This window comes from Cynocephalus volans, chromosome 3, assembly GCF_027409185.1.
Source record: "Cynocephalus volans isolate mCynVol1 chromosome 3, mCynVol1.pri, whole genome shotgun sequence".
NCBI lineage: Eukaryota > Metazoa > Chordata > Mammalia > Dermoptera > Cynocephalidae > Cynocephalus > Cynocephalus volans.
This window is the reverse complement of record NC_084462.1, coordinates 9952568-9974351: the sequence shown is the minus strand read 5'-3', so window position 1 is coordinate 9974351 and position 21784 is coordinate 9952568. Positions and strand designations below refer to the sequence as shown.

Below are 21784 nucleotides of genomic sequence, written 5' to 3'. Positions count from 1 at the left end.
AAGAAACCGGAAGGCCCGGGCACCACCAGGGCAGGGGCGCAGCCTGCTGAGTGTTGGGGGAGGGTCCTCCTCCTTCGCTCCGTCCCCGCCTTCCCAGAGACGAGCGAGGGGCAGCGCCCCCTTGCAGCTCCTAGGATCTCCCCGCCCCCGGTGCCTGGAACTCAGATCCACCCGGACACCTCCCCTTGTCCCTCCACTTTGCCCCACCCGCTGGAGTCCACCTTCTCTTGAACCCACATCCCTGCCCCCTCTTGCCAGCCAGCTTTCTACATACCTACCCGAAACCAACCCGTCAACCCAGATATTCTTAGAAGTACCCCTCTTTGCACTGGGACCCTGCGCGCCCCTCCCGCACCCATCCCCAGCCTCTCCCCCACTACCCACTTCAGCCACCTCCGACCCCACTCCAGCCCCAGCTATCCCAGAGGCTCTGACTCTTTTTCTAGGTCTCTGTTCCTCTCTGTGGATCTCAGTCCTCCTCTCTCTCTACACTTGCCCCCTTCTCTGAACCGCACTTCTCTAGGTGTCTGCCCCTCCTCTTAGTGTTTTTCTACCTCCCCCGCTCACTGTCCCCACTCTGGGTCTTTGTTCTCTCTCCGGTTTTTCTCTCCCTCTCAATCTCTGTCTACCTCCCACCAGCACCCACCCCATAGGTCATGTACCCTCCTGCTGTGGGTTTCTTTCTCCTCTCTGGGTCTCTCTCTCTGTCTCTCTCTGTCTCTCTCTTTCTCACTCTCTCTCTGGGTCTCTCTCTCTGGGTCTCTGTCTCTGTCTCTGTCTCTCTCTCCCCCCCACCAACCTCTTTACCTCCCCCTCTTTCTTTCTCTGGGTCTCAGTCCTTCTCTCTCTGGGTATCTGTACCCCCTGCTTTCTCTCACTTTCTCTCTCTGACTCTCTCCTCTGGTTCTCTGTCCTCTTCCTGGGCTTCTGTTTCCCCTTTCAGTATCTCTGTCCCTTTATCTGGGCTTCTGGGCATACTCCATACACAGACACCTCCAAGGCGCTCTCTTCATGTTCCTCTCCCGGGGTCTTGCTCCATCTCTTTCTCTGACAGGCATCTCAGGAGGCAACTCATCCTCACCCCACCCATCCCATCCCATCCCACTCTTGCCATCCCAGCCCTGGCCCCCAGCTGGCAAGATTGGGAGGGGACAGCAGGAGGGATGGAGTGTGGAGCACAGAGCTGGGCAGAGGGGCAGGTATGGGGTTGGGGACGGGGGCCGTCCAGGAGCCCAGGGACCACGTGGGCCTACTCTGGGCCTCCCTCCCCAGGCCAGCTCCCCTGATCTGTCTTCTCATGTCTGTGTCTCTCATGTCCTGAGCTGGGTGGAGGGGGACATAGAAAGCTGGAGGAATGAGGAGACTGGGGTTCTGGGCCCGCTTCCTCCCCAGTTGTGGAGGTGGAAAGTGCCTTTTATGTGTGCAAGAACTGGAGGTGGGGGCGGGGGTGGGCTGCATCTGGGTGTGGGGTGGAGAGTCACATGCCTACTTCCCAGACTATACCTACTTCCGCTGGGTTAGGGTGTGTTTGTACACATGGGTATGCACCCATGAGTTTGCATGGTAATGAGCTATGATACATGTGGTTGCATGTCCATGTATAGCTAGGTTGAGCGGTCTCTGACATGTTCTTGAGCTGTGTATTGTCCCAGTGTGTCAAAATATCTGGGTCTTGTGTGATATGGGTCAAAATGTGCAGAAATACACAGTTGTATCCATATGTAGTTGTGTGTATGTGTGTCTATGTGTGCCACCAGGATGACATTGGGTGTCCTTTCATGTTTTGTTAGAACAGTGTCTGGGTGTCCTCTGCTCTATGCCATTGTGTGTATGTAAGTTCCGTTGTGTCTCTGCATAGTTTGGTGTTAGGTAAGAGAAGAACTATTTCCCCTGTATCTTTGTGTCTGCAGGTGTGTTTCTTTCTCCACCCACCTGTAGGTGCTGCCCTGCATCAAGAGGTGTAGAGAGGTGCTTATGTGTGTGTTGTGTCTGGGTGCATTGCTGGGTTTGAGGGAAGTGTGCCACTGCTCCTTCTCCTCCACTGGAATTGTCAATGGCCTGGAGCTGTGTCTCCCTAGGAGTGTGCACGTGTGAGCAGTTAGAGGAGTCAATGGGACTCTGTTAGTAGAGAAGGAAATTGTGTTCAGATCCCAGCCAGAGGCTTGGCACAGAACGGGGAGTGAGCAGGAGAATTGCTGGCCCATTCAGCAGCCCTTGTGCAGATGAAACAAAGGCATCCACCCCTGCCTGATCAGATCCCCCATGTATTTCAGCCTCTCAGCCAAATCCCCTTGTACAGTGCATAACCTGCCCAACCATATGTGATAGCCCGCAATGAATGAAGGAATCCACATTGCTGTGTGCATGTGCCACTCCCGGATGGGGTGTGTCTGCATGTGTGTCAACCCACCTCTCTGTGTGTGGGATAAAGACATTCATGTTATACAGGTCGCAGTGCTCAGAGGCTAGAGTTCAAGGCCCAGCTCCACTGCTTGGGATCTGTGGCGTTTAGACAAATGATGGGAACTCTTAGAACCTCAGCGTCCTCATCTGAAATATGTATGTGTGTGAGAGACAGACAGAGAAAACCCATCTTTCATACTTCTTTTAACATTTATCTATGTAATAGTTACTGAGCATCCACTATATAGCAGGCCCTGAGGCTGGGTACTGTAGATACAATGTTGTACAAGACAGACGAAAACATCTGCCTTTGTGGAGTCTATAGTTGAGCGTGGGAAGACGGACAATAAGTCAATACACATGTGGCAAGTAGAGATAGGAGCTATGAAAAGATACAAAGCAAGTGAGGAAACCAGATTTGTCTGAGACTTGTTATGTACAGGACTGGAAAAGTTTGCTGAGATGATGTGAGCAACACCTGAAGGAAGAAAGAAAGGAGACAGGCTAGACCAAGATATGAGAGAAGGGAGTTCTCAGACAAAGGGAACAGCAAGTGCAAAGGCAGAAAAATGAAAATCTCTTCGGCATGGTCTTGGAAAGGCATGAAGGAAAAAGGAAAGATTGGGAGGAGCGGACCATGCATAGCCCCGAAGCTCCTGGAAGAGTCTGGATTGTATTCTAGCTGTGATAGGAAGACAAAGCATAGTCTAAACAGGGGAATAGGGCGGGCCCGTGGCTCACTCGGGAGAGTGTGGTGCTGATAACACCAAGGCCACGGGTTTGGATCCCATATAGGATGGCCAGTTAGCTCACTGGGTGAGCGTGGTGCTGACAACACCAGGTCAAGGGTTAAGATCCCCTTACCGGTCATCTTTTAAAAAATAAAAATAAATAAATAAATAAATAAATCAACAAGGAAATAGCTGATGTCATCTGAAGTATTTTTTTTAATTGTGGCAAAATACACATAACATAAAATTTACCATTTTAACCATTTTTAAGTATAATTCAATGGTTTTTAGTACAGTTGGCCCTCTGTATCCACGGGTTTTACATCCATGGATTTAACCAACTGGGGGTTGAAAATATTTGGAAAAAAATTGTGTCTGTACTGAAACTGTACAGATTTTTAAAAATTATTGTTATTCAGTATAACAACTATTTACATAGAATTGACATTGTATTAGGTATTATAAGTAATGTAGACATGATTTAAAGTATATGGGACGATATGTGTGGGTTATATGCATATATTATGTCATTTTCTATCAGGGTGTCTGAAGGTGGAGCAAAGACAAAATGCCCACCAAACTGAGAGGGTATCTTGAGACCGAAAGACAAAGCATGCACTTCCATGCAGTAAGGCAAAGAATTTTAATTAAGAGGGTAATCTACTTACAGGGTAGTGGATGGAGAGGGCAGCCCCAGGAGCATATTCAGAGGTTCTCTGCATCACCCCCTGGTTAAGCCCAAGTTTATATAGGCAGTTCACACTAAGCAGTGGAAACAGCCAAGAAGCAATTACTAAGAAACAAGCTAATGTTGCTACTTATGACAATTATTATTATTTTTTGGTGATCTTGTGATGCAGGTAGCCAGACCAGCTGTTACTATACCAGTACTTAATCATTCGGTCCCTCCTTTATAGTCAGCAAGCCTTTTCTATCTATTGTTTTGACTATCTTACCCCTAGTTACTGCATAACTTCTGTGGGCAGGGTTCACACAAAGGACATAACAAGTGGTAACTTATTTCAAGATGGAGTAAGTTACATTTGCAGTCTCACACAGGTACTTCCGCATACTTGGGTTTTGGTATCTGTTGGGGGTCCCGGAACCAATCCCCCATGGATACTGACGGATAACTGTATATTTATCGTGTTGTTCAACCATCACCACTATCTAGTTCCAGAACATTTTTACCACTCCAAAAAGAAGCCCTGTACCCATTAAGCGGTCACTCCCCATGCACCCTCTCTCTCCCCAGCTTCAGGCAATTACTAATCAGCTTTCTGAAATCTCTATGGATTTGACTATTGCGAACACTTCATATAAATGAAATCATATACTATGTGGCCCTTTGTGTCTGGCTTCTTTTACTTAGTATAATATCTTCAAGGTTCATCCATGTTGTAGCATGTATCAGTGCTTTGTTCCTTTATATGGCTGAATAATATGCCATAGTATGGATGTGCCATACTTTATTGATCCATTCATCTGTTGATGGACACTTGGGTTGTTTCCACTTTTTAGCTATTATGCATAGTGCTGCTATGAACATTCGTGTGTAAGTTTCTGTGTGAACATACTTTTTGTTTGGCTGGTTTTGGGTTGGTTTTTCTTGTTTGGGGGTTTTTTTTGGTTTGTTTGTTTGTTTTTTCTGTTGCTGGCCAGTACAGTGATCCAAATCCTTGACCTTGGTGTTATAACACTGCACTCCAACCAACTTGAACATACATTTTTAATTCTTTAGGGTAGATATCTAGGAGTGGAATTGCTGGGTCATATGGTGATTCTATGTGTAACTTTCTTTTTTTTGGCAGCTGGCCAGTACGGGGATCCAAATCTATGTGTAACTTTTTGAGGAACTGCCTAACTCTTTTACACAGTGGGCCAAGCCACTTCTAAGATGCCCATTAAACACCCAAGTGGAGGCATTCAGTATTCAAGCCCTGAGTGTAGCCAGGTGGTGTGGGGGTTCAAGCTGGAGCTAAAAAGGGAAGCTGAGGCCCCAAGTGGGAGGGGGTGGAGCTAACTGAGGCTTGGGGAGCCTCAGCCTCCCATAACCTTCTCCCCATCCCAACAACAAGCAACATTGTTGACAGTGGCATGGTCCCTAGACACACACACACACACACACACACACACACAATGGAAAAGGACAAATAAAAATAATACCTAATGACATTTATTAAATTAATCCCCTCCACCACCCTTATGCTGCTTTCATTTCTTCATGGCTTTCTTTGTAATGTCTTCACAATAGTCTTCAATATGTACCAATTTGTGTCTGTCTACTGACTCTCTTCCCTCACTAGAACATAAGCCCCATAAAGGCAGGAATTCTATAGATTTGTTCACCACTGTATCCTCAGTGCTCACAACAGTTTATGGCCCATTGAGGATGCTCAGTAGACATTTATCTTTTTTTTTTTTTTAAAGATAACCGGTAAGGGGATCTCAACCCTTGACTTGGTGTTGTCAACACCACGCTCAACCAGTGAGTGAACCAGCCATCCCTATATAGGATCCGAACCCGTGGCCTTGGTGTTATCAGCACCGCACTCTGCCAAGTGAGCCACAAGCCGGCCCAGTAGACATTTATCAAATGAACAATTGCAGAACAAATCCATGTCCCACACACTGCTGGCTGCTGAGCTAAGCTCAGTGGAAGCCTCTTGGCAGCTCTCTCAGGGCAGGGCTTTTTTATTTATTTATTTTTTTTTGGATGCTGGCCTGTATGAGGACCAAGCCCTTGACCTTGGTGTTATAATGCTGGTGCTCTAACCAACTGAGCTAACTGGCCAGCCCTGGGTGGGGGGGCTTTTAAGATCATCATCTTGCAGAGGGGAAAAGTGAGGCTGAGAGGGGCCAGCCACCCAGAGCCTGCCTCTTAACCAGTCAGTTGTACCACCTGGGGGTGGAACTTAGACATCCCCCTCTCCCTGAACAGGCCAGTCACCCTCCCCACCCCCACCATTGCTCTGTGTCCCCTGGGGGTGGGTACGTCTGGGACCTGGCTGGACTGTTGCCATAGAAACAGCTGGATGCCCTGCCCCATCTGACCCCTGATTCCCACATATGTCTTCTCCATCGCCCCCTCTCATCCTGTATCTCTCTTCTGAAATAAGCAACAGCAAACACTTTCATACATATATATGTATGTATATGTAAGTGTATATATATATAATCACCTGCAATGTGCCAGGCACTGTCCTAAGCTCATTACACATATTCACTTAGTTCATCCTCCCAACCATCCAGTGATTACTATCCTTACCCCTATTCTACAGATGGGGAAAGTGTGGCACCAGGGGCTTAGGTAAGAGCCTGTCCAGTGTCAGGCAGCTGGCAAGTGGTCAAGCTGGGAAATGAAGCAACCTGATACCCTGTCTCTCCAGCTGTGGACAGAGACACTTCAGACCAGACATTGTAAGAATGGGGTGTGTGTGTGTGTGTGTGTGTGTGTGTGTGTGTGTGTGTGTGTGTGTGTCTGTGTGTGTGTGTGTGTGTGTGTGTCTGTGTGTCTGTGTGTCTGTGTGTGTCTGTGTGTGTGTGTGTGTGTGTGGTGGGGGAGGAGGGGACTGAGACCTGTGATCCCTTGATTATCAGACCTAAATAAAGGAGATAAATAGGCATTTGGGGGGCACTGATGACCATATGGGTGTAAGCCAGTGGTTCTCAATCAGGGGCAATTGTGCCCCTCCACCCCCACAAGGGGGACATCGGTCAATGCCTGCAGACATCTTATGCTGTCAGCGAGGGAATGTGAATGTTCCTGGCATCTAGGAGATACTGCTGAACATCCTACATGCACAAGATGGGCTCTCACAATAAACACTTAAGTGTCAGTAGCACCCAGGTTGAAAAACCCTCTTCTCACCTGCCTGGTCTATAAATTTAAATTCTCAACATCTCCTTCTTTCTCCCTCTCTCCTTCCCTCCCTCTCCTTCCCCGTCTCCCACCCCACATCTGTGTCCCTCGCCTCCCTGATCCCCCACTGCCTCATTCCAACCTCCTCTCCACGGGGGCGCCTTCCATCTCTCCCCTGCATATCACTCTTACTCTCTCCTTTGCCTTCTCCCTTCACCTTCCATCGCACCTTTCTTCTCTGCTTTTTGTCCATCTCTCTAATTTCTGCGCACCCCTCGGAGGTCTCCGTCAATCCTCTCAACCTTTCATCCCCCATTCCTCACTCACTTTGATCCTTTTTTTTGTCTCCCCATTATCATTTCTACCTTCCTGCGGCCCCTCTCGTCACCGCACCCAGCTGGGGCGGTCAACTTGGGCCCACGCGTGTCGCTCTCTCTCCATCCTTCCTGTCTCTTGGCCCGTGTTCTCCACCCCTCTGCCTTCCCTCAGCCTGCCTTCCTCATCCACTCCGGCCACTCATCTCCACACCACTTCACTTCTGGCCATCTCTTTCCCTCCAGCCTCTACTCTCGGTTCTCCCCGCAGCCTGGCGGCCCGGTCCGACCTCCTACACGCCCCATGCCGGCCCTCCTGCTCCTCGGGACCCTCGTGCTCCTGGCCTCCACCGCGGGTCAGGCCGGGGCGCGCCCGTCCAACGCCACGAGCGCCGAGCCCCCAGGCCCGCTGCCCGCCCTGCTGGCGCACCTGCGGCGCCTGACCGGGGCGCTGACGGGCGGCGGGGGATCAGCGGGGTCCGGAGCCAACGGCACCAGGACCAGCCCCGCAGGCGGAGCTGGCGCGGCGGCGCGGGCGCCCCCTCCCGCCGAGCTCTGCCACGGTTACTACGATGTCATGGGCCAGTATGACGCCACCTTCAACTGCAGCACCGGCTCCTACCGCTTCTGCTGTGGCACCTGCCACTATCGCTTCTGCTGCGAGCACCGCCACATGCGCCTGGCTCAGGCCTCCTGCTCCAACTACGACACGCCGCGCTGGGCCACCACGCCGCCGCCGCTGGCCGGGGGCGCCGGGGGAGCTGGGGGTGCTGGCGGGGGACCAGGTCCCGGCCAGGCCGGGTGGCTGGAAGGGGGCAGGACGGGTGGTGCTGGGGGACGTGTGGGCGAGGGCCCCGGGGGTAGCACAGCCTACGTGGTGTGCGGCGTCATCAGCTTCGCCCTGGCCGTGGGCGTCGGCGCCAAAGTGGCCTTCAGCAAGGCGTCCCGTGCGCCTAGGGCGCACCGGGAGATCAACGTACCCAGGTGCGTGTGCTCTTGGGCAAGAGGGTAGGGAGCCTGGGGGCGGGGCCTGGCCAATGGCGGTGGGGCCGTCTGGTGGGGACGGGGCTACGGGATAGAGGCGTGTTCAGAGACAGAGTTGAGAGCCACGGCGAGAGGGGAGCGAATGCCCAGGGAGAGGGGACAGGCCTAACAAGAGAAGCGACAGAACCGAGCTGGCTTTTGAGGAGTGATGTGAAGTGCGGGGTGTGGATGTGGCGAAAAGCTCAGGCCCTCATTCATTCAACAAATATTTCTCAAGCACGTTCTGTGGCCCAGGAGCTGGGCACACAGCAGTGAACAAAACAAGGTCTCTGCCCTAGTGGATGAGGATGTTTTCCAAACCCAGGTCTGCTTCCTGCAGACTGTGTGACCGTGGGCTTAACCTCTCTGTGCCTGTTTCCTGTCTGTACAATGAGGCTAATAATAGTCTCCAACTATTTGGATTGCAATAAGGATTGCAATGAGTTGATTCACATAGATGACTGGCAGATGTTAAATGCTTATTAAATGTTAGTGGTGGAGTCAGTGAGCAACCAAATACATATACAACATAATTTTGGATATTCATAACTGCCATGAAGAAAATAAAACACGTAAAGGACTGGGGGGGAGGGTGCTGGTTTAGATGAAGTGGTCAGAAAAAACCTCTTTGAGCAGAGACCTGAAAGAAGGGAGTAAAGGCATTCCAGGCAGAGAGAATAACAGTCGCAAAAGCCCATGAGGTGGAGTGTTTGCAGGACAGGGAAAGGGACGATGCAGCTGGTGTGCGGTGAGCGAGGAGGAGGTGAGGAGAAGCAGGCAAGAGCCCGGTTTATTGGAAGTGTGATGGGGAGCCACTAGAGGGTCCTGAGCTCAGGCGTGATGCCATCTGACAATTTTATTTTTTTTATTTTTATTTTTTTTAAAAGATGACCGGTAAGGGGATCTTAACCCTTGACACGCTCAGCCAGCGAGCGAACCGGCCATCCCTATGTGGGATCCGAACCCGGGGCCTTGGTGTTCTCAACACCGCACTCTCCCGAGTGAGCCACGGGCCGGCCCCCATCTGACAATTTTAAAAGATGACTCGGGCTGTGCATATGGAGGGGGCAAGGCAGGTAGTGGAGAGACCAGTTAGGAGACTGTTGCTATGATCCAGGTGCGAGAGGGTGCTGGTAGCAGCTAAGGTGGTGAGAAGTGGCCCGACTTGAGATATATTTTGGAGATTAAATCTGCGGGATTGCTGAAGGGCATGAGGTAGAAAAAGAGTCAAAGGTGATTCTAAGCTTTGGGGTCCGCATAACCGGACAAATGGGGCACCCTTTATTGTCATGGGGAAGGCTGCAAAAGGAACAGAAATGGAGTCCTAGATTCAGGGTAGGATGGGGCCACAGGGTAGAGGCTGTGGCAGAGACCACAGAATGGGGTCCCAGATTCAGAAGAGTCAATTCATTGGCGGCGTCCATTGAATTGGGAAAGGGGCGCTTCGATCAGGAAGTGTTGCCCGAGAGAGGGTTACTTTAGAAGAGGCGAGGCCAGTGACGAAGGGGCGTGGCCAAAGGCGAGAAGCAGAGCTGAGCTGACAGATTCTCCCCAAAGTGAAAACAAGGCGGGGAAAGAGGCCTGGGTCCTCCCTCTCCCGCTCCCAGCTTCAGTCCTCAGGTCGCTGACCATCCCTCTTCCACCTTTAGGGCTCTGGTGGACATTCTGAGGAATCAGGCGGGGCCTGGGACCCGCCCGGACCGGGCCCGAAGCAGTTCTCTGACCCCGGGGATCGGAGGTCCCGACAGCATGACCCCCAGGACGCCCAAGAACCTCTACAACACAGTGAAGCCCTCAAACCTCGGTGAGTAGGACGTGGGAGTCGTGGCTGCAGCCTCTGTCTCTGGCCACGCCCCTTGTCCCTATAGCCCCGCCCTCCCTGGATGGCTCCGCCTCCCATTGCCCAGGCCCTGCCCCCAGCCTCTGCCTGTCCTGAATCATTCTGCCATTCGACACCGGTGATACATAACTTAACTCTCATACATAACTTCACCTCTTTGGGTCTCATCTGTAAAATGAGAAGCATAACAGTACTCACCTCATAGGGTAATTGTGGAGATCAAATGATTAATGAATCGAGTGCTTAGAACAACGTGTAGCACAGAAAAAATGCTATGTAAGGGTGAGCTATTTTTTTCCTTTCCTACTTTATAGGATGATCGAGTGAGCTATTATTATTGATATTCTTATATTCTTTTATGATGAGTGCATCAATCGAGAAGTACAAGGAGCTGTAAGGGGAGACAGAAAAGGGTCTCTTCTTGTTTGAGGGGGAAGAGGGCTTCCCCCAGGGAGTAATGTTTGAGCAAAGGCCTGGAGGACGAGGGAAGTTACTGGAACTGGGTGAGCTCTGAGTGGCTGGAGCAGATCTTGTAAGGCAGCCAGACCTGAGGCCAGGGAGAAGGTGGACAGAGGCCTCAAGAAGGGCCTTGGGCTCTGCCTTTGTCCTGAAGGAAATGGGGAGCCACAGAGTCAGATGTGGGTGGAAAAACTATTTCTCTGGAGCCGTGTGAGGGGGAGAGATGAAAGGAAAGAGACTCGGAAGGAGGCTGGGATAATGGTTCAGGTGATTAGAGGATGAGGCCTGAGCTGGGGTCAGGGATGGAGAGCAGGAGATGAGTTGGAATACTAATAGGGAAGAGATATTTGAGCTGGGTTGTGAGGGATGAATAGGAGTTCTTCAAGCAATGAGGGCATGAAGGGATTGAAGGCAGCAATAACGGCATAACAGTATGTGTGAAGGCCCTGCGGCAGGACCAAGCCAGGCTCATTTGAGCATCAGAGAGAAGTGTGGCTTGTGGGGAGGGATGAAAAATCAGGCTGCAGATGTCAACTGGGGTCAGATTATGAAGGCCTCTAACATGATTCCCAGTTTAGACTTTGTCCCATGCGTGATGGTGAGCCAAGGAAGGGTTCTGAGCAGTAGACGGCCAAGTGTAGGTGTCAGAATTACAGTGGTGGAGTTGGTCTTAGAGATGGACTGGCCAGATGGCCTAAGGCTGGTTTGATGATCCAGGAGGGAGAGAACAGGTCAGGGCAGAGATTCAGGGGTGAGAAGCAATCAAGTGGACATGAGTGGAGAAGTGGGGCGAGATGGCAAGGAGACCCCCCAGATCTTTGACCTGGCATTGGGGTGGGTGGTGGAGACTGGGGACAGCCCACTCACCCACTGATGATCCTGTGCCCACACTCTCCACACTTCAAGGCCCCCAGCCTCAGTTTTTCTCTTGAGGCCAATAGCATGGGTTAGTCTGTGGAGCTCTAAGGAGATCCTGGATGTGGGATCAAGCTCAGGACCAGAAAATTTCTGAGAGATCAGGAGAGTGGTGCCAGCTGGGTGGGCAATGGCAGTGACATCACCTCCCTTCTCGGTCCCCTCAGATAATCTGCACCACAACTACCTGCACCTCAACATCAACAGTCCCAAGCACCATGCTGCCACACTGGGTATGGATGAGGGCCCAGACTGAGGGGAAGAACAGGGCTCCTTCCCTTCCCACCGTTGTGTTGGGCAAGCCCGTGCCAGCTGTCCAGAACAGAGCAGGAGTAAGATCCCTGTGAGCCTGGTCCATACGGTGCTCATGGTCTGGCCAGGTCACAAAGTGAGCCTCAGTATCCTCATGTGGACACTGGAAGTGGTCATCTTTCTCCCACCTGGAGTAGGGGGGGACATGCATGGAGTGTACCTCTCCCAGCCTGGGGCCAGGCACTCAGTGGGTGCTGATAAATGCCTGTTGCCCTTCCTCCTGGGACATGTCCTCCTTCCCCAGCAACAAGCCTGTCCCCTGGGGTGGGGGAGTAAGTAAAGAAGAGTCTAAACTGCAGGAGCTTTGAGAGGCTGGGACCCCAGACTTCTAACTTCCTGAGGAACTGCTAGGTATGAGGGAGGAGGGAGCTGGGGGCCTGGACTCCTGGGTCTGAGGAAGGAGGGGCCAAACTGACTCCAGCCCTGTCCTCTCTGACCCAGACTGGCGGGCTGTGCCCCCGCCCAGCCCCTCCTTGCATTACTCCACGCTGTCCTGCTCTCGGTCCTTCCACAACCTCTCACATCTGCCCCCATCCTACGAGGCTGCTGTGAAATCTGAGCTGAACCGCTACTCCTCCCTCAAGAGGCTGGGTGAGTTCTGGAAGGGAAGCGGGCAGAGGAGCCAGGGTGGGCGACTGGGCAGAGTCAGGGCCAGGGGCTGGGTTCAGGACCGTGGACAGTGGCCCAAGAGCTCTCTAGAGTTTTAAATCCTCCCTCAGGTTTTTCTCCAAGTTTGTTCTAGAATTACCTGTGGTTTTTTAGAAAGGCAAATTCTAGGTCTACCTTCCCAAGACCTATCATATTAGTCAGTACTTGTACTTGCAATTAATAGAAATACAACTTATGCCAGAAAAAAATTACGTTGGTATGTTGGCTTGACAATGTAAAGTCTACAGGTTACTGGCTTCAGGTATGGCTGGATGCGGGAGCTCAAAAGCTGTTTCCAGTATTCTGAGTCTCTTAGTTCTGCTAAATAATGGACTGACCTCATTTTCAAACAGATTCTCCCCTCGTGGTGGCAAAGATTGCCCCAAGAATTTTCACATTGACATTCTATCAGCTTAGTGACCCTGGCAGAAGAGTCTCTCCCAATGATGCCAGCAAAAATCTCAGGACTGGCTGGTGGTTAGCTCAGTGATTAGAGCACAGTGTTGTAATACCAAGGTCGAGGGTTCAGATCCTCCGTACCAGCCAGCCACCAATAAAATAAAATAAAATAAAATCCCCCCCCCCAAAGAAACCCCAGGCCTGGATCCCACTGTCCCAAGTAGGGTCACATGCCCATCCCTGAACCAACCCTGGTGACTCTGATTGGACATTTTCCTCTCTGTGGCCCATGCCTGGCAGTGGAGTAGACTTCAAACATTTTATTTTATTTTATTGTTTTTTTTTTGTTTTTTTTTTTAAGATGACTGGTAAGGGGATCTTAACCCTTGACTTGGTGTTGTCAGCACCACACTCATCCAGTGAGCTAACTGGCCATCCCTGTATAGGATCCGAACCTGTGGCCTTGGTGTTATCAGCACCGCACTCTCCCGAGTGAGCCACGGGCCGGCCCCAGCCTTCAAACATTTTAAACTGAGAGCCATGCTAAGAATGCTCTTTATATTATGACCCAAGACACACACACACACACACACACACACACACACACACACACACACATATTTAATTACAGAAAAGCTTTGAAACTTGTTATTATGAACATTTTCAAACATACGCAAAAGTAGATAAAATTATACAATGAACCCCACGTTCCCATCACCGAACTTTAATAATAAGCAACACTTTGTTAATCTATCCTCCCTCCCCTCCATCTTTTGATGAATTCTTTGAAAACATATCCCAGATATTATGTCATTTAGACTTTTAATATTTCGGTAAGACACACACGCACGCACACACCCCTATCTGAAATTTTAAAATTATGAACTGGTACTTACCCTTATTATGTGGACAGCTTCTGATAGTTTTCTCTTCTGTTCTATTTGATTTTATTTTTCAAAGAGCTGATCACTACCCACAAAATTGACTTTACCATCCACCAATGGGTTGCAACTCTAAGTTTGAAAAACACTGCTACAGGATGGAAGAGAGGGGAAGATGGTTCCAAAAGAGAGTTGGGTTCTGCTCCCCAAAAAGGGGATACTCAGAGGCAAAAACAAAACAAAACCAAAAAACAAGGAAGCCCCCCTCATCTACTGGCCCAACACTGCAGCTGGGGCCTGGGAATCTACATTTGGCTACATAGCTAGCCTGGTAGTTCTAATTGATTAAAATCTGAGAATCATGTACAGGTGCCCAGGTTAATGACCAGGTTGTTCCGGGTGATGCTCGGGGTCTTGATGGGGGCACAGGTACAGCATGGGGATGGGATGGAAGGAAACCAGGGGAGGAGAAAGGCTCTGGGCTGGCAGAAGACCCACCTCTGTGGCTTTTTCCCTTCTCCCCCAAGCCGAGAAGGATTTGGACGAGGCCTACCTGAAGCGCCCGCACCTGGTGGAAATGCCCCGCGGGACGATGCCCCTGCACACGCTGCGTCGACCTGGCACGGGGGGCGGCTACCGCATGGAAGGCTGGGGTGGGCCAGAGGAGCTGGGCCTGGCACCTGCGCCAAACCCGCGGCGAGTCATGTCCCAGGAGCACCTGCTGGGCGACGGGGGCCGGGCCTCGCGCTATGAGTTTACGCTGCCGCGTGCACGCCTAGTGTCGCAAGAGCACCTGCTTCTGTCCTCGCCTGAGGCCCTGCGCCAGAGCCGCGAGCACCTGCTGTCGCCACCGCGTAGCCCCGTGCTGCCCCCCGAGCCTACCACCCGTGCCAGTCTGGCCGCCTCCCACTCCAACCTGTTGCTGGGGCCCGGAGGGCCTCCAACGCCGCTGCATGGGCTGCCGCAGCCCCCAGGCCTACACACTCACCACCACCATGCCCTGCACGGCTCTCCGCAGCCAGCCTGGATGTCCGACGCTGGTGGGAGCGGGGGCACGCTGGCCCGCAGGCCGCCCTTCCAGCGCCAGGGCACCCTGGAGCAGCTGCAGTTCATCCCCGGCCACCACCTGCCCCAGCACCTGCGCACTGCCAGCAAGAATGAGGTGACTGTCTGAGGCCGGGGCTGGGGGTCAGGGCGCTGTGGCCTCCCAGGCCTGCTCATCCCAGCCTGGATCCCCCGACGTAGGCTCATGCACTTCAGGGACCTGGGACCCATATGGGCCCTGGGACCGGAGACAAAGCCAACTCCCGGGATGTCACGGCAGCCAAGACTCCTCCTCCTATTACTTCACTGTTTGAGCCAAGGTATCCTTCCCATGATGTCATCACAAAAGAAGAGGCCTGCCCATGAGGTCATCACTAGCGAAAATGTATGTGTTCTGTGATGTCATCACAGGGACAAAACCTTCCCATGGGGTCATCACAGAGGAAGAGACCTACCTATGAGGTTATTGCTAGAAACTATGGCTATGTTCTATGATGTCATCACAAAGATGTCTTTCCTGTGATGTAGCAGCAGAGATAATGCTTGTCCCTTGATATCATCCCTAGAGACAAAGATTCTTTCCTGTGATGTCACTTAAAGACAAGTCTCACCCTTATGATGTCATCTCTAGCTCTAAGGCCCCTTTCGGCATCATCATCATGAGGAAAATATTTTCTTCATGTGTCTTCTCAAAATGATGTCATCACTACAAACAAAGCCATCTTCCTGGGATACATGGCAAGGGAAAGTGCTTTGCCAATTGTGTCCTCACTAGAAATGAGGCCTCCTTCCCACAACATCATCACAAGGACTCTGCCTCCTTCCTGTGATGCCATCACCAGAGAAGGTGCCTTCCCCGGTGATGCCATCACCAGAGAAGGTGCCTTCCCCTATGACATCATCAGAGGGACCGCGCCTCTTTCTGTGATGTCATCACCAGAGAAGAAAACCCACTCCTGGGGCCTTTCCAGAATAAGGCCCGTCTGCAATGTCACCATCAGACAGTACCCACTTTGAGATGATACCAGGAGATACCTCCACTGCTGCTGCATGTCATGAGAAGGCAGGGCATGTCACAGTCCAGGACCACCCTGGAAAAGATGCAGAAAAAGTACCCTGTCCTGAGATATCATCTGAGGGATGTCATCGCTGGGGAGGCCACCCCATTTGCAGAGGCCTCCTCCAGAGACAATGGTCTGTCTGTAGGTTGTTGATGGTGAAGCCCCCTCCCGCCCCCAATGCTGTGATGTCATCATAAAGAGCTTCCTCCTCAGAGACAGTGCCCACTCTGGATGGCCATCACTACTGATGTTTTCACCAGAGTTTCTGCCTTGTCCTACCATGACTCAGCTTGGTCGCTCCTTCCCCTGACCCCAAGGATATGTCTGACAGGATCCTCACCAGACCCTCCAAAAGGAGGTTTGGGCCTCAGGTCCCACCCCTGTGCAGTGACTCCTGAGCGACCGCACCCCCAGACGGGCTTCTGCTCTAAGGAGGCTACTCTGGCACACAAGGCTTCTGGAGTCCTGGGACTCAGAAGTGGCCTAAAGGCTGGCATCACTTCCTTCTGGCATATCTAGAGACATCATTGCTGGTTTCAACAAAGTTCTGGCCTTCTGTTGGGGGTGGGTGGGGTATGTGCCTGTTATTGCCCTCGCTGAGGACATCATGAATGCCACACAATATCCACCATTCATGAAGGCATTGCACCTGGGGTCAAATGTTAACCATGTCTGATGGAGGCATCATGTCCCAGGATTCCCTATGACCCATCAAGTCTATGGTATTACCTTCTTCCAGGATTTACCATGACTAATAGTGTCATCATCTCCCAAGAGTCCCCATAGCCAATGGTATCACCATCTTTCATGATTCCCCACAACCTTTGTATCATCTCCCAGATTCTACTATGACCAATCATGTCATTACCTTCCAAAATCCACTATGCCCGATGGTGACATCCTCTACCGGGATCTACTAGGACTGATAATGCCACCATTTCCCATTTCTCCCATAATTGTTGTGTCACCACCTCCAAGAATCCACTTTAATTATGTGTCTTCATGTCCCAGGATCCACTTCAACCATGGTGTCATCACCTCCCAGGATTCATAACTCTTACTAGTGTCATCATTATCTACAAGGATCTATGAGAGCCATGGGGTTACTACCTCCCGGGATCCACTTCAACCATGTGCCATCATCTTCCAAGGTCCACGTCAACCACGGTGTCATCACCTCCCAGGATCCATAACATATAATAATGTCCTCATCATCTACAAGGATCCATGAGAACCATGGTGTCATCATCTCTCAGAATCCATGACAGCCTGTGGTGTCATCACCTTCCATAATCCACTTCAGCCATAGTGGTATCATTTCCTATGATCCATGAGAGCCAATAATGTCAGCATCTACTGTGATCCACCATTTCCATGCTGTCATCAACTACTGAGATCCGCCATATCATGGTGTCATCACCTCCCAGGATCCATTTCAACCATGTGTCATCACTCCCGGGATCCACTTTAATCATAGTGTCATCACTTGCCAGGATCTATGACACTCAACAAAGTCATCATCTCCTAGGATTCACTGCAATCATGTACCATCGCCTCACAGGATCCATCATCTTAGAGGCCAAGTACCACAACAGGCTGTATTTCAATTATCCTCTGGGATCGCATGGCACTTACAGTTGTTCCCGCAAGGGGAACCAGCACAATACACCATTTTCCCATTCCCTCAAAATGAACTAGGGTGGGACTATCTGTCCCTTCTGATGACATCATCTGCACTCTGGCCCTTCTTGATTATGTCACTGCCTCACTCCTGACCTAGGATAATACCTGGATCAAATCCACCACAAACTTGGCCTCAGCCAGCCTCCTTTCATCCCCCCTCGTGAAGGTGTCCAGGTCCCACCTGATAACATCACTGCCCCTTGCCCAGCCATATGTTCGGTGACAGGGTCAATCCAGCAACCTCTCATCACCAGAAATGAGGCTTTCCAGCCCTTGGATGACGTCACTGCCCCTTGCCCAATCCCTGTTACCTGGACCCCTACCAGGATCAGCACTCCGCTGACTTGGGCCAAACTCTCCTCAGAGACCCCTGATCCCTGTGGGATGAGCTGACAGCTGACAACCAACCTAGGGCCTTAAATGCTGTCTTCTGCTGGCCTGGTCCTGGGGCGGGTACACCTGAAGAGCAACAGTCCCTGCCAGCACCATCTGCAGGGGCCAGGGGTGCTCCTTCATCTTTCTCCCTAACATGCTGAGGAGCCTCTAGGGGCTTCAGGGAGTCCCTAACACCTAATGCACAATCTGCCCCAATTCTCTTTGTACATAGCCATGTTGCAGGGGGCGGCCATTCCCCCACTCTTAAAGGGCTACATGCCCCCCTTCCCTAGCCCCCAGGGCAAGGTAGGGGGACCTCTTCTCCTTCCTCTGGGCCGCCCCCTCCCTCTATGTTTCCCCCAAATACTATCATCTCAGCTCATCCCTTTTTGTCAGGAACCTGGGCACATAACTGGCCCTTGGCTCCCACCACACTGAGGAAACCAGGAGGTGACGCCAAATCTACCTAGACCCTGGTGCGAAGTTTTCAATCCTTTTGCTTATAGCTGCTGCGATGGGCTCTCCCATCCCTTCTAGGGCCTCCCCATGCCCAGCTTGTGGCTTCCCCAGAAAGGAGGCAGCTTGAGCCCCTGCCCACTCCCAGGTCCTTCCCCTCTACTCACCGCCCCTGGAACACTCAGCTTTCTCCAGCCCCTGGAACATGGGGGTTCGGGGCCTTTCAGCTTTTGTATGCCCCCTTCAACTTGCTCTCTCCTGGCCTGGATTCCAGGAATCTTGCCCTCCACCCCTTATTCACTCCTGCACAGGTAGCCTGACCCTGGGGCCTTGACCTCTTATCTCAAATAAGCCATAGTGGGGAGAGGTCTCAGAGTGGGGAGTGGGCATGAGACAGCAGGCCGTGTCCTGCCAGTTCCCCTTTGATGTTTTTGGAGCTGGGACCTCGCCATCCTAGTCTTCCCCCGCCCCTGAATAAAATGCACGCAAGCACACACATGTGTGCACGCACACACACACACACAGACACCCATCTCCCCTTTTGGTTGGGGGGCCATGGGGGTGTTTGCAGAGAGAAGAAGATAAACCTTTCTGTACCAGAAGACCCTCCCCAGCTTCTGTCTCCCTCCTTATCCCTCCCACTCCTACTCCTCTCTCCAACACTGGCTCCCTTCCCGCAATTCCTTGGTGAGAACAGCTGGAGGAGCTGCAACTTGGTATTTTTTGGAATAAACAGATGTTTTCCTGATCTGACATCTCCAGGTTTACTGTCAGGAACGGATGGGTTTTCACCCACGTGTTTATGGGTTATTGGGAAGCCCACCATCCCACATATATGGCTGAGTATAGATGTGGCTAACAGCAAGTTGGCAGTTTGCCAGGGGAGGAGCTTCTAAGTGTCTGTTTCCACATGGTTCAGGGTCACCTCCCACATTGTCAATTACCAAGCTGAGGAGTCAGGGAGTTGCCGGGAGGGAGTTGCATTATAAGGTGCTTTTAGGTTTCAGGTTTCTTCCTAAGAAAGCCCTCCACCTTCTGAACATGTAAACATTTATTTGCAGATTCTAGAGCTCACCTCCTTATATTTGAATTATCATTAAAGTGGGGGGAGGGGAGTATTAATTTTCCAGTGTCACAAACTGGGCAGCTTAAACAACAGAAATCTATCGTCTCTGGTTCTGCAGTCTGGAAGTCCAAGATCAACGTGTGGGTGGGGTTGGTTCCTTCTTGGAGTCATGAGGGAGAATCTGTTCCCAGCCTCTTTCCCAGCTCCTGATGGTTTGCTGACAATCTTTGCCACTCCTTGACTTGTAGATGTGGTTCTCCCTGTGTCTGCACATCATCTTCTCTCTGAATGTGTCTGTCTCTGTGTCCAAATTCCTCCTTTTATAACGACACTGGTCATGTTGAATTAGGGCCCTCCATAATGACCTTATCTTAACTTGCTCATCTGCAAAGACACCATTTCCAAATAAGGTGACAGTCACAGGTGCTGTGGTGTTGGGACTCCAACATCTTTTTTTTTTCTTTTTTTTAAAGATGACCGGTAAGGGGATCTCATTGCTTTATGGTTTTCTTTCCACATGAATATTCATGCTCTTTCTTTGTAGGCTGTATTAGTCCATTTCTGTTGCTTATAACATAAACATCTGAAACTGAGTAATTCATAAGAAAATGAAATTTATTTCTTACAATTTCAGAGGCTGGGAAGTCCAAAGTCCAGGGAACACATCTGGCGGGGGTCTTGTTTGGTGATAGCTTCAGCGAAACAGGGTATCATATTGCAAGATGGCAAAAGCAGAGAGAGAGATAGCCCTCATGTGCTCTACTTTTAAAGCCCTCAGAACCACACTCACTATTCCAAGAATGGATCAATCCATTCACGAGGGTACAGTCCTCACAATCCAATCACCTCTTCAAGGCCCCACTTTCCAACTACCACAATAGCCTTTCCCACCCTTTTAACACTGTCACAGAGTGGGTCAAGTTTTGGGAGAACATTCAATCCAAGGGAGAGGCATTTGAGAGTAAGTTCATACATTGAGCCCCTTTACCCCTATGGGACATTTCTGAAGAACAAGGAAATTCTCTTACACATTCACAGTATAATTATCATAATCAAGAACTTAACATTGATAAAGTCCATGTTTGTGTTTCACCAATTGTCCCAATATTGTCCTTTAGAGCACTTTTCCTTTCAGTACATGATACTCCAAGATTAGGTGTTGCATCTGGTTATTGTGTCTCCTGAGGTGCCTCCAACCTTGAAGTTCCTCAGTCTTTGTCTTTTATGACACAAATTTTCTGAAGAGTCCAGGCAGGCTGTTTCGTAGAATGTCCCTGCATTTGAGTCTGTCTGATGGTTTTGTTTGTTTGTTTTCGCAGCTAGCTGGTACAGGGATCAAACCTGGACCTTGGTGTTATCACTACCACACTCTAACTAACTGAACTAACTGGCCAGCCCAGGATCTGGTATCAATGATTATCAATAACTATTCTGTTGTATGGATGCAGCATAATTTTTTTCCCAGCCCCATTTGGGTTTTCCCCTGCTTTCATTACTATATTTTTTATTTTTACTTTTATTTTTTTTGGTGGCTGACTGGTACAGGGGTCTGAATCCTTGACCTTGGTGTTACAAGGCTGTGCTCTAATCAACTGAGCTAACCAGCCAGTCCAATTTTCACTACTATAAACAATGCTTCGAGGAACACCTTTTTGCATACCACTTACTGTACTCACTTAATTTTCTTTAGGATGAACTCCCAGGAGGTGAACAGCTGGATTGAAAACCGGGTGCGTTTTGAAGACTTTTGCTAGACAATGCCAACTTGGCCGGTGTGCCAAGCCCATATATGTAAGAATGCTTGTTTGCTCCCACCCTTGCCAGCATTGGGCATTATTCTGGTTAATCTTGGTGGCATCAGAGGTGTCAATTCTGCAGTCATTCAAGGAAGTTCCTCATGCACTAAAGTGTGTTTTTACTGAATGAGAAGTCTCTGCCTTACATTCTAGGGTTTGCTGCAGGGGTATAGAGCCAAGCAAGGAATTTAATTACTGGTGTATCTGTCATTAGAGGGAGCACCCGATCCATTTAAGAGCATATTTACACATCAGTTAGGGACCCTCCCACCCAGAAGAGCTCTAACTTCTTCTTCTGAGGCACAAAGGAAAATGGCTCTTGTTGGGGCTGGCTAGTAGTTCAATTGGTTAGAGCATGGTGCTGATAACACCAAGGTCCTGGGTTTGATCCTTGTACCAGCCAGCCATCAAGAAAAGAAAATGGTTCTTGTCAATTACCTACCCTGGCTTGTGCAATCACTTCAAGTTGGAAAGGTCACGAGTGACTACTTAGAAGTATTCAAACTTCTAAGGGTC

The 21784-nt window shown here is 50.5% G+C and overlaps 1 protein-coding gene across 2 annotated transcripts; it reads left to right on the top strand.

The window, feature by feature from the left end:
• The first annotated feature begins 7614 nt into the window (after window positions 1-7614).
• SHISA7 (shisa family member 7) lies at window positions 7615-19154 on the top strand. 2 transcript variants are annotated; one of them, XM_063091278.1, is made up of 5 exons: window positions 7615-8294; window positions 9983-10137; window positions 11715-11780; window positions 12301-12450; window positions 14315-19154. In XM_063091278.1, the coding sequence occupies exons 1-5, from the start codon at window positions 7615-7617 to the stop codon at window positions 14959-14961; spliced, it is 1698 nt and encodes a 565-aa protein (XP_062947348.1). In that variant the 3' UTR covers window positions 14962-19154. The 2 variants fall into 2 exon arrangements, with proteins under 2 accessions (XP_062947348.1, XP_062947349.1); XM_063091279.1 differs by lacking the exon at window positions 11715-11780.
• Window positions 19155-21784: the final 2630 nt, after the last annotated feature.